This window comes from Malus domestica, chromosome 11 (genome assembly GCF_042453785.1).
Source record: "Malus domestica chromosome 11, GDT2T_hap1".
In the NCBI taxonomy this organism is placed as follows: Eukaryota; Viridiplantae; Streptophyta; class Magnoliopsida; order Rosales; family Rosaceae; genus Malus; species Malus domestica.
Window position 1 is genome coordinate 40,645,512 of NC_091671.1, and position 17,614 is coordinate 40,663,125.

The 17,614-nt window shown below is 38.0% G+C and overlaps 2 protein-coding genes and 1 long non-coding RNA gene across 9 annotated transcripts; 1 reads left to right on the top strand and 2 right to left on the bottom strand.

The window, feature by feature from the left end:
- The first annotated feature begins 4,229 nt into the window (after positions 1-4,229).
- Positions 4,230-5,407, top strand: LOC108171995 (uncharacterized). The gene is made up of 2 exons (XM_017328904.3): positions 4,230-4,830; positions 5,187-5,407. Exons 1-2 carry the CDS (start codon positions 4,293-4,295, stop codon positions 5,210-5,212), a joined length of 564 nt encoding a protein of 187 aa, XP_017184393.3. The 5' UTR covers positions 4,230-4,292; the 3' UTR covers positions 5,213-5,407.
- Positions 5,408-9,287: 3,880 nt separating this feature from the next.
- LOC103434677 (BEACH domain-containing protein A2-like) lies at positions 9,288-12,206 on the bottom strand. Of its 6 annotated transcripts, XR_011573157.1 has the most exons (6): positions 11,770-11,908; positions 11,223-11,311; positions 11,049-11,114; positions 10,650-10,764; positions 10,441-10,525; positions 9,288-9,671 (listed from the first exon to the last, which is right to left on the bottom strand). XR_011573157.1 is itself a non-coding variant. In XM_017332044.3 (4 exons), the coding sequence occupies exons 1-4, from the start codon at positions 11,971-11,973 to the stop codon at positions 9,664-9,666; spliced, it is 393 nt and encodes a 130-aa protein (XP_017187533.3). In that variant the 5' UTR covers positions 11,974-12,206; the 3' UTR covers positions 9,426-9,663. The 6 variants fall into 6 exon arrangements, 1 of the variants encoding a protein (XP_017187533.3); XR_003767050.2 differs by lacking the exon at positions 11,223-11,311 and having other exon boundaries at positions 11,770-12,206; XR_011573156.1 differs by lacking the exon at positions 11,770-11,908 and having other exon boundaries at positions 11,223-11,360.
- A 228-nt stretch (positions 12,207-12,434) lies between these two features.
- Positions 12,435-13,337, bottom strand: LOC139189329 (uncharacterized). 2 transcript variants are annotated; one of them, XR_011573162.1, is made up of 2 exons: positions 13,203-13,301; positions 12,435-13,092 (listed from the first exon to the last, which is right to left on the bottom strand). It is a non-coding gene; the product is annotated as an uncharacterized lncRNA (long non-coding RNA). The 2 variants fall into 2 exon arrangements; XR_011573161.1 differs by having other exon boundaries at positions 12,650-13,095; positions 13,203-13,337.
- Between the last annotated feature and the right edge of the window lie 4,277 nt (positions 13,338-17,614).

A 17,614-nucleotide genomic window follows, 5' to 3' on the forward strand; every position in this document is an offset into this window, starting at 1 on the left:
ATATTTTTTTAATTTGTGAGTGGGATGTCTTATGTTCAAATCTTGTGGATGACGAATTCGATACCAAATTAGGTTGCCTATTGTGTGGCTTCCAAACTCCTCCTCCCCTTAATGTAAAATATATCGTTGTACTAAAAAAAAAAAAAAAAAAAAAAGACTTGTGCCTTGTATTTGGTTAAAGGTGTTGCTACGGAGACTAATTATTTAGGCCAAAGTTTGTAACATAATTTTTATGCATTTTTTCCTGTGTTTGCACGCGTTTAGTTATTTTCTCCATCACCGTAACCTAGGAATGTTTTTGGCTAGCCAACAAATGTGTTCAAGAGTTAAATGTAGAGTTGATATAACTCGACGATCTGATTGATGTTTGGCAATACACTTGTATACACATATGTGACTTGACGAACAAGAAACGCAAACAAGGCGATTAATTTGGATATTGATGGTTAAAATGTTCATAAGAGAAAAGAAAAAGGGCCAATATTAGTGATTACATCCATTTCTCTTTGTTTGGGCCCAAAAATATTGTTTTGGGGCGAGTTTAGAATTGTTCTCGGCCCAGTGTTGGTTGGGCCGAGTTTAGAATCCTTCTCGGCCCAAAGGCCGTGTACAGGTGTCGTTGGGGGTTATTCAGCTCACGGGCCGCGCAGTCGAAGTTGGCCATATCCCATCGGGAATTGGGGATGTGGATGAGTCCTGTTATGAGAAGGAATTTCGATAGGATCAGGATGCTGGAATTGAATACGGCCTGGTAACGAGTTATGTTCAAAGTCCTAGTAGGAATAGGATTGGCCGAGATAAAGTTGGATCAGGGAAAAGAGTTCTAATCCGGGAGTGAGTGGGATTCAATACAGGTTGGCTGCTATAAATAGAGAGGGAAGACATCGAAACAAGCTCTCTCTAATTCAACACACAAATTGCCCTGCGCATACCCTCGCTTTACGCGAAACTTCTAAACAACCTTGAGATTTTTGTTTTCCCTTTTCCGCCAACACATCTTCAGTTTGGATAAACAGCACCGTGGAGGCAAAATCAGCCGATCGTGGAGCACCTTCAGTTTGGATAAACAGCACTGCGACAGGGCCGACTGGTTATCTATCTAAGTCTTGATCGAGAAGGATTTTCGAATCCTTATCGGCAGAGGTCATCTCGGCGAAGCGAGATGTTACAAGTTACTATACTCGGTGATTTGAACGCCGAGTCGTTTATGATTGGTTATTCGCAAGTAGGTTTTAAAGTTCGGCATTCTGACGGGCGAACCACTTTCATAATCAAGACATATATTTGTTTTGAATACTTGTGTCCCTATACTCTGATGTCGATTCGGCGTGCTTATACTCTTACGAATATAATCACGGTGACCGAATCCGGCGTCGACGATTTGTGAACTTCGCAGAACTAGTAGCTTTGTCTTCAAGCTCTAGAACCTGAAGGCCGAGACGTGCTTATACTCTTACAAAATTGATGAAAATGACTATAGCTACACATTTTGATAAGTTGAGGGACCAATAGTAATGAATTTTTAGTTGATGGACCATTGCTCCAATTTGATTAAAGTTGAGGGACCATTGCTACAATTTTCTCTTAACTTTATGCACCACCATTATTGAACGACTTGGCTTGGATAAACTCCGTTAGGCTCGGCTTGGAGCCAAATATTTCCCTCCCAAGACCACCACCACTCACCAAGACGCAAACCACACGAGCTCAGCAAGCTCTCTAGCACCTCGTTTAAACGTTTTCCTCATTCTCCCACACACACTCTTTCTCTAGTTAACCACTCCTCCCTCACTCTCTTAGAACCCCAAATCCTCTGAGAAATCTAACACGACCGCCGTCACATTCCTTGCTCCACCGACGTCGGAATGCCTCCGGCGGGTCAAAACCCAAACCTTTTTTTACATTGTTTTGGATTATTAAACTGTTGAATTATTTTACGTGATATATAAGAATTTCGCTGTAATTTGTGAGAAACCCTAGTTCATAAAATTTATGAATATGTTTCTTATATTAATGCATTGCTTTGGACAATAACACCATGCGCATTTGTCAAATTATTAATTTGTTAGAGAAAATAAAAATGGTAGTACATGCTTCAAGAAAAAGACTAACTGAGCTACTTATGAAGACAATAACACCATATGTCATTTCTCATGCATAGAAATGAGAGGGAAAAATAAAATTGAGGATAAGAATTAGCGAGAAAAAATAGAGTGAAAGTTTTGCTTATTTATTTATTTTTAGTTTTTTAATCATTTTTAAGAGTGAAATAACTTGACTATCTTCACATGTTGTGCACGGTCTCACTTAACGGAAATATGGATGAAATATATGAAAAACTAACGGTAGGGGGCAAATCGGCTAAAAAAATTAGTTCGAGTCCTTAATTTTCCAATAGCAAAGTTAAGAGGGAAATCAAAGGTTAGGTGAAAGTTCAGAGAATAAATCGACATTAAGTTCAGAGAGTAAATCGACAGTTTACTCAAAATTTAATAATGTTCTCCCTTTGAAAAGTAATTGTTGCCGGTCCTTTTGTAATTGCACTGGAACATACTAGCAGCTAGCCACCCGCCATATCCCAATCCATCCCAACATCACTTTTCACTACTAGTCAACTTTCCAAAAGACCAACTCTACGCAACATTTTTGTACGGTTCAACGGTTATCAAATGCCAAAAGACGAGAAAAATTAATATCGCCTTGCATAACTCGATGACATATAAGAATAATTAAAATCTAGATGCTGGAGAAACAATAGCGAATATGAGCAAAACCAAATTAAAAGACCCGTTTGGTAACTATTTGATTTTTAATTTTTAATTTTTTTTTCATGCTTGAGATAGATAGATAGCGGAAACGCATACAAATTTCTTTTGTTTTATATTTATTGAAGCCAACAAGTAACCACTGCTCTTCTAGTTAAAACTCAACAAGGTCAAAAAGTTACAACTTATCTCAACCAACTGGGGATATTATAAGGGGTTTGCTATTCGCATAGTCTTTTTACTTTTTACTCACTCATGTTAATTTTTGTTCATTGATCTTCTTCAATTCATTCCCAAAAATTAAGATGAGTGTATGAGAGAAAAAATGTGAAATCCCGTCTCCGAATTCCATTATTTATTTACGTATTTAGTATTTACGCAATTTTTATCTTTTTATCTATGTTTGCTGATTATTGATTAGAGTTTAGTATATATAACAGGATTTTGGACACGTCTTGTCCAACATGTATAGTTTTGTGCGTTTGTGCCGTCGAATTAAGATGTAGGATAATAGATACGTGTCTAAAATCCTACGTATCGAATGTGAAGATGTTTTTCTCATTGGGTGTGAACTAGAGGTAAGGCGAACAACGCATGCGTCTTAGCTCTCACTTAAATTAGACCTCATACCTTTCATCATTTATCGTATTGTTGATAAAAAAGAAGAGGACACAAAAATATCTCATTCTCATAAATTTAAAGAAAACTAATGAAAAAGGCTTGAAAACTTTGAGTTTTAACGATAAGGACAAAATAAAGGGTAAAGTGAATAGTACTAGGTTTGACTTTTTAGTATAAAAATGTGATTTTTTGTTAAAGTGAACAGTATTGCGGGTTTTTCGTTAAAACTCCCTAAATTCAATGTGACGTGCCTTATATTCATATCGTTGTGGGAAAAAAAAATTCATATTAAGGTACTAAAGTATATGCAGGCCTCATTTTATTACCGCGTTAGACCTCAATTTACATTGGAATGATTTTGATGTGGAGAAATAATTCAACCTCGATAAAATATCTTTTATGTATTCATTTTTTATTATGGACCCTACCCGCCCCGCCCCATTTTGTATATAAAATAATATGGACCCGTCTCGAACCACTATTAGACTAGACATTGTAATGCTTAGAATTTCTCAAGAAACATGTATGTTTAGTAATCCACGGAAATCACAATGAAAATAAGGAGTAATGTGGCACGGTAACAACGAAGTTGAAAAGGGAATGGGGCCCACACAAAAATGGAAATTGATATGCTGATACGGGGTTTGAAGGAGCTAGCGGGTATTTTTTTATGGCCGTAGGATCTCAAATAACAACTAATCTGTCTGTCATGCTTTAATGGGGTGGATAGATTTTTAATTTTCACGTACTCTTCCTTAATTTCAGCCGTCTGATCAAAATAATTTGAAAAAGAAATGAGCAAAGAGTAGGGGAAGGGCACCATCAACTGTAAAATATATTTTTCGGTCAATTCAAAGGTCACATCATTTCCTCCTCTCTCACAGCTACCCAACGCAGAAAAAGAACATGAGTGCATTTCGACAGTTCTTCAAGCGGCTGACTGGAGCCAAAGCAGGAGGTACCTCCGCTGCCGCCGTTGAACCAAAGGTGAAGGTGGAATACGATGTTTCTTCGTCCCACCCCAGACATGTGATCAAAATTTTCATCCATCCAGAGGACGAAGAGAGTATCAACCTCCTAGCCGGCAGTGCAGATCTTTTCTGGAAGTCCGGCAGAACACTGTTAAAGGCGAAGGAGAGTAGCCTGAAGGAAGCGTTGAAGGGTGAAGGCTGTTGCTTCAGCCAGCAGAGTGAGGAGCGCATCGTTTCCCTGCTTCACCAGTCGTGTGAGAACACAACCCGTCTTGAGTACCTGGAGCAGGTTGCAGAACATTACGCAAAATATGGACTCACAAAGGGGTCTCCTCCTCCTCCTGTCCGTCCTCTACCACCGTCGAAGCAGGAGGCAAATGGCAACAACAACGGGAAAGGCAACGGCGACGGGAAAGGGCAAGGGCAAGGGAAAGGCGAGGGCGACGGAACCATTCGAGTTGACATTTTAAAAGGTAAACTCGGGACTCTCAAATGTCAATGAGTAAAAAAATTAATTATGGCATTCTTCTTTCTTCTGTTTGCAGATTAGGGTTTGTTTAGAGGTCGTTTTGGGATTTATTTTTTTCTGAAAGTCTTTTTAGAGGAGGAAGGTTGCATATATTCACTGTTTTAACCCTCTTGATTTTTCGTTTGGATTTGATTCAATTCGTGAATTTGCCAATTATGTTTGTTTTTGTGTGATTAGAAAATGGAAAGACATTGTTGTTGGGAAATAAAAATTCATGAAAGCAGTTTTTATAATTTTGGTGTGGTAGTAAATTGGTAATGAAGGCACTGCATTGACTTTTTATTGTTCAATCGTATGCAGGATCATTTGGTGGAAGAGCAGAATGATGTGAATAAAATTTTGAACATTCAGGCTAAGAAAGGAACAAAAGAGTTTTTTGATAGTTTCTTTTAGTGAACGAGGCAGATTTTGTCAGTAGGTTTTGTTGCTCGATGAATTTGGATTGTAAAAATTGGAATGCTTTTTAGCTGGTTAACCAACATATGAAACCTCCATCTTCGTTTGTGGGTATTTTGAACAAAGACTCTCTTCCATGTCCTCTTTAGGTGGGGGGATTTTTTTGTATAGGGATTTGGGATGACGCTGGTGACCTTTGTGGTGGTGTCTGTTTGTATCCTGCTTCTCTTTAGTTATGTTTCTGGGTGTGCTGGGCACCCCTCTGTTTGTTTCTTGGCCTTGGGCCTTGTTGGTTCTATGAACATATGAAACCTATCCTATCCTAGGCTCCTTAATCCTTGCTAAGCTAAAGCTAAAAAGAAGCCCACTATATAGAATGTGAATAAAACCCGAGTTCCTTCAACTCATCGTCAAATCCTCCTCGTTTGCTTTTGAGTCCTTAATATTTACTCATCACCATGGGCAATTCCATCTCCCACAGGCAATCCCATGCCCACCGGACAAGCTCTGTGCATTAGTTCAATAAGCCCCGCTAGAGAACCCGCAGCAAGTCATCGTGGAATTCGGGTCTGCTGTCTCCCAACAAAGGGCAACCCCGGCCCATTGCCTGCAGACGACACGGAAAAGGTTTACTTAATGCTGCCAATTGAGCGAGGGAAACCAGTGTTGTACATCGTCATCCTAAGAAATCCGTGGTGTTCATTTTACGTGCAAATTTGGTTTTACAATCGATTTCGCCAAGGTTTTCACCTTTGTTTGCTAGAATATGCCTGGCAAGTGATCCCGGGCAAGCTTTCGTGTTGCCGAACAAGGACAAGGAATATTTTCATTACATTAGATTGGCGACTGGAGATTTAAGGAATTAATATGGAGAGAGTTTCACAACTATATCATTTATTGAGGCCAAGTCCTGCTTGGCATATCGGCAGTCCTGTGTGACAAGAGTTTCACAAGCAGAAAGTAGCTTTTCTGCAATTGCTACCGTGTTTCCAGTTTAATTTTCATTCTTTCCATTCCTATGCTTGTTGACCCGTCTAAGAAACTATACAAGAAATTCTCAAGTTCAGAGAAATTACTACTTTTCCACTGAGCATCAGATGTTGATAGTTCTGCATAATTTTTCCCAAACATAGAAGCTGAAAGTTTTGCTTCAAGAGCAGAGCGCACAGACACAGGAAATAAAGTCACATGTTCAGTATTCAAAAGTTTTTGTGCATTCTTCTCGATGAATGACATAGCTTCCTCAAGCTGCAGAAATAATGAAATTAGATAAAGCAACATGAAGACAATTGAGAAGCTCAAACTGATATAGAAGCATCATATTAACAGGTTTTTTTTCTGCAATAGGATTACTAAAGGTAATATCAACATTCAATATGCATGAAATGCTAGAACCTCATGGGCATTGCGGTAGATATCAGATTTATTCAAGACAAACACAACTTTCTTCTTCCATTGCTGAGTATAACGAAGAAACGCAACCTGGAGAAAACACCAGTGACAAAATTGAATTCAGCTTTAGTGAAAATAATGAATAGGTAAAACTATTGCACCAGTCTAACATATATAATTAACCAAAGTCAGAATCAGTTAAAAGACTTTGAGACCCGCAACAATGTTTTTCTAGCCATATAGCTCAGCTACTGCAGCTTTGGACTATTATCTACCAACGGAGAATCCTTCGATAAACCTTGTTATCAATCACATTCGAATAGAGGGGAATGATCTTTCCGAGATGTATATTTTGTACGGAGAATCCCAACATCACTTTTCACTACTAGTCAACTTTCCAAAAGACCAACTCTACGCAACATTTTTGTACGGTTCAACGGTTATCAAATGCCAAAAGACGAGAAAAATTAATATCGCCTTGCATAACTCGATGACATATAAGAATAATTAAAATCTAGATGCTGGAGAAACAATAGCGAATATGAGCAAAACCAAATTAAAAGACCCGTTTGGTAACTATTTGATTTTTAATTTGTAATTTTATTTTTGTGCTTGAGATAGATAGATAGCGGAAACACATAAAAATTTCTTTTGTTTTATATTTATTGAAGCCAACAAGTAACCATTGCTCTTCTAGTTAAAACTCAACAAGGTCAAAAAGTTACAACCTATCTCAACCAACTGGGGATATCATAAGGGGTTTGCTATTCGCACAGTCTTTTTACTTTTTACTCACTCCTGTTAATTTTTTGTATAGTAAGTAGAATAAACGCTCAGAATGAAATACTAAGGGGGTAGGGGAGTCAAGTGCCTCATAACCAAATTTCGGTTTCGCTCAAATTTCATTGGCCTAAACCACAAGGCACACAAGGAGGAGTTCAAACACCTCATAACCAAATTTCAGTTTCGCTCAATTCGAATTAGCTTATATATGAAAAATTCTTTTTTTTTTTTTTTTTTTTTGAACAAACGATATGACCTGCACTAAGAGGGTAGGGGAGTGGATTAAACCTCATAATGAGCTAGTAATAATGTGGTTCGACAAATTCTCATCTTAACAAGTGTGATAAATTTGATACGTTTCTAAAACCTTACATTTAGGCAATAAACTAAACAAACAGATACAGCGGAGCACAAGATGGAAAAAAGAGAGTTTATTTTCCTAATAAATATATTAAGCGTTGAGCTAGATGTTGGTTCGTTGAAGAATGTTGATTCGACTTCCACTAGATCATCACATGATTAATGAAGATCCACAACCATGTATTATTTAGATAATTGTTTGATTGTACGCAAACTGGTTGTAATCGATGATACTCTTAGTTCAAAGACCTCATAACCAAATTTCAGTTTCACACAATCCGCGTTAGCTTATATGTGAAAAATTCTCTCTCTCTCTTTTTTTTGGTTGAACAAACAATATGATCTGCACTAAAGGGGGTAGGGAAGTGGGCTAAGCTAGCAATAATGTGGTTCGACAAATTCTCTTCTTAACAAATATGATATATTTGATACGTTTTAAAAATCTTACATTTTGGCAACAAACTAAACAAACAGATACAGCAGAGCACAATATAGAGAAAAAGAGTTTATCTCCCTGATAAACATCTTAAGCGTTACATGAGAACAAACTAAACCCCGATACTGCACTAGAAATGTCCTTACCTACCACATGACAGAAGCGTTGGAAGAAGAATGGGGTCATCCCGTCCGGGCCCGGTGCCGGGGAGGGATCCATTTGATGACGGGGTGCGTTTTTGGGATGTTGCAGGTAGGAATGGGCAAAATACTCATGGGTTTGGGTAACCGCGGTTACCCGTTCATTTAATGTTCACGGTTACGGTTATGAGTAACCGTTTAGACTAATAAACGGTTATGGGTATAACCGTTTATCCGTGAAATTTAAATGGACGGTTATGGATATTATCTGCGGTTATAACGGGTATCCATCGGTTATGGGTATTATCCGCGGTTAGACGGGTATCTATTTACCCATTTAATTTAATATATGTAAAAATTTATAACAATATTATAGCAAGTGTTCGAAATTATTATAAAAAAAGAGAGCTGCTAGACCCACCCCACAAACTTATTTATCCACCCCATCTTATAATCTCACCCCTCATAAAAAGTTAAAAAAAATTAAAACACTCTTTTCTCACCCACCATATTCCTAAAATGTCCATCAATTTAACTATTTTTCAAAAATTAAAAACTAGTATGTTCTGCACTCTATCATCTTGTACAATAACTGTTCTCAATGAATATCGTACTATTCTCGGGGCACACTTAATGGCATGGATTAGTACTTAGAATTTTAATAAAGAGTTGAGTAATATTAACCACCAATTAGAGAGGAAATGTTCACTCTCCTTCATTAGCACCAACTTGACAAAAGTCAGCACAAATCAGTTCTGGGCGGTTATAAATTTACTGTAAAACGTGAGAGCACAGATTTTTCAGTTATTCCTTTAGCTCACTATTTACCCGATGTTACCGGAGCTTGAAATTTGCTAAAAGCATGTCAAGAGCATAATAACGTACAAGCAAATATTAAGTTCAGTATGAAAAAAACTACTAGTAGCTGGCTGTAATTCAAATATGCGAAATATACACCTCAAACAGGGAGGAAGACATGATGATAGAATAACAACAAATCCTGGCATGCTTAAATAATGTCACGATCCAAAATGCTACAAGGTTCTACTTTGCATACATCCATGTGTAACAAACATGTATGGTTTTGTGTACCATTAAGTTAAAGCCACCTCAAGCCGACGGACTTGACCTGCATCACCGTCATAATCTTCCTCACTTTTAAATAGTTCATCACGATCAGTAGCCTTTTTCTTTTGATTGGCTTCATCAGGATCCAGAAGGGCATTGAGAATATGAATGAGACAGCACGAATCAAGGGAGAGATTGTTTATCAATAGGCTGCAAACAGAAAAAGGAAACAAGTATGAAAAGCATACGGTATGAACAGCATACGGTACGGATGAAGGACCAAAAAATCAAAGTTAAAACCAAATAGAGGTCTCCAACTCAGACATGAATGACATTGACAACCGATTTTGGTAACTGGATCCAACAAAAATCAAATGAGGAAAAACAAGTTTTCAGTGACACAAGGTCGATAAAGTGGAGTAAACGTAGCTCTCAATATTCATACGAACGATATATTCAATCAGTGATGGTACTTTTGTTTTGTCATCCATGAACTTAAGTAACAGGTAATTCTTCATCATGGCAACATTTCATGACCCACAATCACGTCCTCTGAAAACGTAAATTTCAAGGAAAAATAAGACCTCTATTTTCTATTTTATTTTGGAGGAAGAAGTAACATTCAATCGAAATAAGGGTTCACAGGCATAAAGTAAAAGAAATGTACCTGATGAAAGGATGAAACCATGAGAGCTAACTACTTAACAAAGAAAAACTCTTACATATATGTTCTGAAAGGTACCAAGCGTTCAATAGAAGCTGGTAAAAGAGAGGAGCATACAGTAGAACCAGTTCTTTTACCAGCCAAGCACATCTCCTAATGAATGGAAAGTAACGAAAAAGGAAACAGAACATATCCTAATGAATTCTCTCCCACTGGGATCAAATAAATGGATTCTCTCCCATTTTCCATTTCCCTGCCCCCTTCATTCTTTTCTATGATGTTGGATGCTACAAATGAGAAACTAACGTTTGGTACCTTTCAGAAACATGTATGAAAGAGCTTTTCTTTGTTCGGCATTACGTATATCCTCCCTAAGCCAGACACCACCAGCTTCTACCGGCTAAAAATGTTATCATATCAGAACCAAGACATACTAAGGCTGCAGAAAATCACATTAAAATAACACAGCACAAGGAATAGATGTTTAGTTCAACGAAAAGAAGGAAGGCCGATGAACCAATTACCAGGTCTATATGATACTTCCACGCATACAAGCAGCAAATCCATGATGCCCATGGTATATGTAGAATCACCGCAATCAGGATTGAAATCTTTGACAGCCATTAAAAGAGCTTTGATCTGCACAGAGGAAACATAAAATCATAATGTGAGAATAATTTTAAAACAATAACAAGAAAAGCATGGATAACGCCATGATTTGAAAATACACATACTAAAACAGTCAGCATAGCCTGTGTAGTCATCATTGGCTAGCTTATGTTGCTGATAGATAATAAAACTATATGCTTATCCAACATTAGAGTGTATATGTGCGGTATGCAGGTCAGTTGAGCAGTCATAATTAGTATATTTAGGATTTAACCATTGTCAATGAAGTGCACGCAAATAATATATTACCGTACCAGATGATGTTTGCAAATATATTTTGCTGTGCTCCTGTTGTCATTGACCAAGAGAAGAACAAGAATCTGGAAAGATAACCACAACTTAGCACAAACAAAATCCGAATTACGGGTTCTAAAACCTAATTTAAGATTATGACTCTGGAAAATGTTGCTATCCAACTATGTCTTTACAAATAGGGAAGGCTGTGCAGCAGAACCGGGCTCTCCTTATGTCGAGAGAAGACTGTCAAAGAGCCATTCGCAACCATCTGAACGAGCAACTGAAGAGAATCATCCTCAATCAAACTTTGTGCTGCCAAAGGATGGTTTGCCAGTGCTTTCATAATATGCACAGCAATCCCATGTACCCGCATAATTATAGGTTAGAAACAAAAAGAAGGTTAAAAACATACCATGAACCGATAACCTAACAAATACAAGAGCACAGTAACGTACAAGCAAAGATTAAGTTCAGTATGAAAAAAATGCCACGTGCTACTACTGGCTGTAGTTCAAATATGTTAAATATACACCTCAAACAGGGAAAAAGACAGATGTTAGAATAACAACAAATCCTGGCATGTTCAAAAAATGTCACGCTTCAAAATGCTACAAGGTTCTACTTATACCAAACACAACGTAACAGCTATTAAGCCTACTGTGTTTTCAAAATCAGACTTTGCATATGTCAATGTGTAACAAACATGTGTAGTTTTATGTACCATTAAGTAAAAGCTACCTCAAGCCGACGGACTTGACCTGCATCACCGTCATAATCTTTCTCAGTTGGAAATGGTTCATCACGATCAGTAGCCTTTTGCTTTTGATTGGCTTCATCAGGATCCAGATGAGCATTGAGAATATGAATGAGACAGCACAATATCCCCGAATCAAGGAGAGAGTGTTTATCAATATGCTGCAAACAGAAAAAGGAAACAAGCATGGACAGCGTAGGGTACGAATGAAGGACAAAAAAATCACTCAAGTCCGTCACAACCAAAGAGGTATCCTAATCTGGTGAAATTAAGAAATTCTACCCCAGAAGCTAGAACTTGTAGAGCAGTTAACAAACTTGACATGACAACAGATTTTGGTAATTGGAAGGAAAAACAAGTTTTCACTTTTCAGTGACGCAGGGACACTCAAGTGGAGTGAACGTAGCTCAGGATTCATACGCACGATATATTCAATAAGTGATGGTACTTTTGTTTTGTCATCCATGAACTTACATAGAAGTAACGGGTAATTCTTCATGATGGCAAGAGTTATATCTCGTCTGTTGTGTTCAAATACTTCCTGGAAAATTCAGAATCGCGTCCTCTTTTGTATATTTTCGTCCAAACCAACATAAATCAACACGCAGAGTTGTGGCAGGCAAAAAGACACTATAAACAGGACAGTAAACTTGAAGGAAAGCATGCTTTGACTAACATGGACAAATACCAAGCAAGACAAAGATAACACAACATTTTTGCTATGATTTACAAAGTATGGCTTTCGATTATCAGTGGCGGGAACAATCCTCTCCCCTACAGGCTACAGCCTTTTTAACAGATGCACAAGGAATTGGTATCGTACCAAGTTTGTTGCATCCTCCTCATCATCATCAGTAAGCTCAATCAATGGATTCTCATCATCGAAAAGCAAAAGCATAGTGCAAAATACTAAACACCAGCTTAAGAGAAAATAAACTAAATAGAAAGCTGATACTAACACTTGCATTTTGCAAACACAGTATCCCCGAAGCACTCTTAGAAGCAGAACAAGAGGAAAATAAATGAGGTTTGTCAGTCTAGCACTCAAGCATAAAGGAAATTACAAACCAACCAACTCAACTATTTAATAACTAGTGGATAATTTCTAATGGCGTTTCCAATATGGTTATTCGATCGTAATTAGTTCGGGAATTGAAGTACCAATCAAGGTGAGATACCGGCGAGTTTCTGCGGCGGAAGGTCCAGCGCAGGTCGACCTCGTTTCTTCGAAGTCACCGATCGGCAGGTCGACCTCGTTTCTCATGGTCCTCAGTGCTCTGAGTCTGAGTGTGAGCCTTAGTCCTCTTCTGCTACTCAACAACGAACGAACGAACGAACCAAATCAGGTCAAATTGTACAGACAACTTCACAGAATTGAGAGAGGTAGAGAGAGAGGGGAGAAAATAATGAAACGTACTCGACGGTGGTTCCGTGGCGGTGGCTGACGGTGGCTCCTCCATGGCCGACGAGCACAAGTCATAGCTCCAAGGACGACATGTCATTTTTCAGAGTTCACACTGATTTGAAAAAAATAAATAAAATAAAACAAATTAAGCACAAGTCATAGCCCCAAGGACGACATGTCATTTTTCAAGTTCACACTGATTTTTTTTTTTTTTTTTTTAAATAATAATGAAAAAGAAGGAAGAAGGAGAAGGAGGTACCCATGCAAGTCATTGGCTTGGCTTGGCTTATGTGGGGGTCCCACTGTCAAAGTTTGGCTGTGCAATTAAAAGAAGGAGGAGGATTGTCCAAGTTCCCGTGCCCTCCCATGCCCTCCTGATTGTGTGGTCACGGTTAAACCACGTTAATATTTTATATTATTATTTATTTTTGTCTTATTATCTCTATAAAAAAATAATATAAAATATTAACGTGACTTAACTGTGACCACACAAAACAGAAGGGCATGGAAGGGCACCGAAACTTGGAGAGCAGACAATCCTCCTCCTTAAAAGAAAAGGGAGAAAGGGCTAGCATTGCGCTGCACCGTTTGTAAGGGTATTTTGAACCATGTTGGACTTGCATGTACCATTTTTTTACTTTTCTTTTATTTTTTTTTATAAAAACTTGTACGTGTACATGTTATCACAAAAGGGATTAGTGTATTTTTTTTTTCTTTTTTTTCCTCAATTTTTCTAAATCGGCATTTTTTATTTTTATCAATTCTACACCTATTCGTGGTTGCACATGACTCATGTTTTATTTATTTGCAATCCAGGGTGAATACCGAGTTCAGTTAAAATTATGATGATTTATTTATGTTAACTAGTAAACATACATACAGAAATTAAACACGAGTGAAGCCCGCACAATGTTAGTAATTAAAATCTTGATTTAAGAGGGAATGGTTTTAGGATTAACGACCGAGAAACAATTCATCATGTGTCCAAATTTTGTACCTATCATTTAATGTGTCAAGCAAGAGTTAAATTTTATTGTGATAATTGAGCTAGATTTATGTAAATTTTTTGAGCAATTATATAATATATCTCTCACACATTTTCTTCGATCCAATGATCGAATATTAAAAGGTGTAAGTGAAAGGTAAAAAGAGTGTGTTGGTAAATAATCTTGACCGGGCTAATTTCTCCAACTCTTGAACGTTTAAAGATGCTAAGAATATCACAAGCTCCCTTTTCCTTGCTTCCAAGGCCTTCGGGGTACCAATCACATGGATGCTGGAACACACTAAGATTACATGCCCATCAACCTTATCCCCACGATTCTCTTCTCTCTCTCTTTCTGGAGGCCCACGTGTTCACTTTTTGGGAACGCACACTCCACTGATAACAAATTGAAGGTTTTCTGTTTCACTTTTCTGTATCGACCAACTTTTTTATTTTTTTATTAAATAAAAAACATTAATTAAATTTTATGGTGAATCCCTTTCTTGTAAGGGATTGGCACATTGAAGAAAGGTTGCCTTATACCTGTACGGACGGGTTTGCGGTCCCAGTATAAAACTAATAACCACCAGAGAAGTCCACAAGCTTTCAGTGGGGATTACAGGTGGGTCCCATCCTAAGGCCTTCATGTTTCAGTGCGCCGCATAGCATTAGCATAGGGGGCTGTAATGATCGCTCTGTCTCTGACCCTCTGTGCCAACCCACAAAATCAAACAATCATTTTTTTTATTTTTTTTTAAAGATATTGCTGACGTTTCATTTTCCATGGTGACCAACTCTCTTTGCCATTTCTATGAATGAATGTATACTTGTGCCTTGTCATTCAGGATTACGATCTGGTGATATTTTTTTAATTTGTGAGTGGGATGTCTTATGTTCAAATCTTGTGGATGACGAATTCGATACCAAATTAGGTTGCCTATTGTGTGGCTTCCAAACTCCTCCTCCCCTTAATGTAAAATATATCGTTGTACTAAAAAAAAAAAAAAAAAAAAAAGACTTGTGCCTTGTATTTGGTTAAAGGTGTTGCTACGGAGACTAATTATTTAGGCCAAAGTTTGTAACATAATTTTTATGCATTTTTTCCTGTGTTTGCACGCGTTTAGTTATTTTCTCCATCACCGTAACCTAGGAATGTTTTTGGCTAGCCAACAAATGTGTTCAAGAGTTAAATGTAGAGTTGATATAACTCGACGATCTGATTGATGTTTGGCAATACACTTGTATACACATATGTGACTTGACGAACAAGAAACGCAAACAAGGCGATTAATTTGGATATTGATGGTTAAAATGTTCATAAGAGAAAAGAAAAAGGGCCAATATTAGTGATTACATCCATTTCTCTTTGTTTGGGCCCAAAAATATTGTTTTGGGGCGAGTTTAGAATTGTTCTCGGCCCAGTGTTGGTTGGGCCGAGTTTAGAATCCTTCTCGGCCCAAAGGCCGTGTACAGGTGTCGTTGGGGGTTATTCAGCTCACGGGCCGCGCAGTCGAAGTTGGCCATATCCCATCGGGAATTGGGGATGTGGATGAGTCCTGTTATGAGAAGGAATTTCGATAGGATCAGGATGCTGGAATTGAATACGGCCTGGTAACGAGTTATGTTCAAAGTCCTAGTAGGAATAGGATTGGCCGAGATAAAGTTGGATCAGGGAAAAGAGTTCTAATCCGGGAGTGAGTGGGATTCAATACAGGTTGGCTGCTATAAATAGAGAGGGAAGACATCGAAACAAGCTCTCTCTAATTCAACACACAAATTGCCCTGCGCATACCCTCGCTTTACGCGAAACTTCTAAACAACCTTGAGATTTTTGTTTTCCCTTTTCCGCCAACACATCTTCAGTTTGGATAAACAGCACCGTGGAGGCAAAATCAGCCGATCGTGGAGCACCTTCAGTTTGGATAAACAGCACTGCGACAGGGCCGACTGGTTATCTATCTAAGTCTTGATCGAGAAGGATTTTCGAATCCTTATCGGCAGAGGTCATCTCGGCGAAGCGAGATGTTACAAGTTACTATACTCGGTGATTTGAACGCCGAGTCGTTTATGATTGGTTATTCGCAAGTAGGTTTTAAAGTTCGGCATTCTGACGGGCGAACCACTTTCATAATCAAGACATATATTTGTTTTGAATACTTGTGTCCCTATACTCTGATGTCGATTCGGCGTGCTTATACTCTTACGAATATAATCACGGTGACCGAATCCGGCGTCGACGATTTGTGAACTTCGCAGAACTAGTAGCTTTGTCTTCAAGCTCTAGAACCTGAAGGCCGAGACGTGCTTATACTCTTACAAAATTGATGAAAATGACTATAGCTACACATTTTGATAAGTTGAGGGACCAATAGTAATGAATTTTTAGTTGATGGACCATTGCTCCAATTTGATTAAAGTTGAGGGACCATTGCTACAATTTTCTCTTAACTTTATGCACCACCATTATTGAACGACTTGGCTTGGATAAACTCCGTTAGGCTCGGCTTGGAGCCAAATATTTCCCTCCCAAGACCACCACCACTCACCAAGACGCAAACCACACGAGCTCAGCAAGCTCTCTAGCACCTCGTTTAAACGTTTTCCTCATTCTCCCACACACACTCTTTCTCTAGTTAACCACTCCTCCCTCACTCTCTTAGAACCCCAAATCCTCTGAGAAATCTAACACGACCGCCGTCACATTCCTTGCTCCACCGACGTCGGAATGCCTCCGGCGGGTCAAAACCCAAACCTTTTTTTACATTGTTTTGGATTATTAAACTGTTGAATTATTTTACGTGATATATAAGAATTTCGCTGTAATTTGTGAGAAACCCTAGTTCATAAAATTTATGAATATGTTTCTTATATTAATGCATTGCTTTGGACAATAACACCATGCGCATTTGTCAAATTATTAATTTGTTAGAGAAAATAAAAATGGTAGTACATGCTTCAAGAAAAAGACTAACTGAGCTACTTATGAAGACAATAACACCATATGTCATTTCTCATGCATAGAAATGAGAGGGAAAAATAAAATTGAGGATAAGAATTAGCGAGAAAAAATAGAGTGAAAGTTTTGCTTATTTATTTATTTTTAGTTTTTTAATCATTTTTAAGAGTGAAATAACTTGACTATCTTCACATGTTGTGCACGGTCTCACTTAACGGAAATATGGATGAAATATATGAAAAACTAACGGTAGGGGGCAAATCGGCTAAAAAAATTAGTTCGAGTCCTTAATTTTCCAATAGCAAAGTTAAGAGGGAAATCAAAAGTTAGGTGAAAGTTCAGAGAATAAATCGACATTAAGTTCAGAGAGTAAATCGACAGTTTACTCAAAATTTAATAATGTTCTCCCTTTGAAAAGTAATTGTTGCCGGTCCTTTTGTAATTGCACTGGAACATACTAGCAGCTAGCCACCCGCCATATCC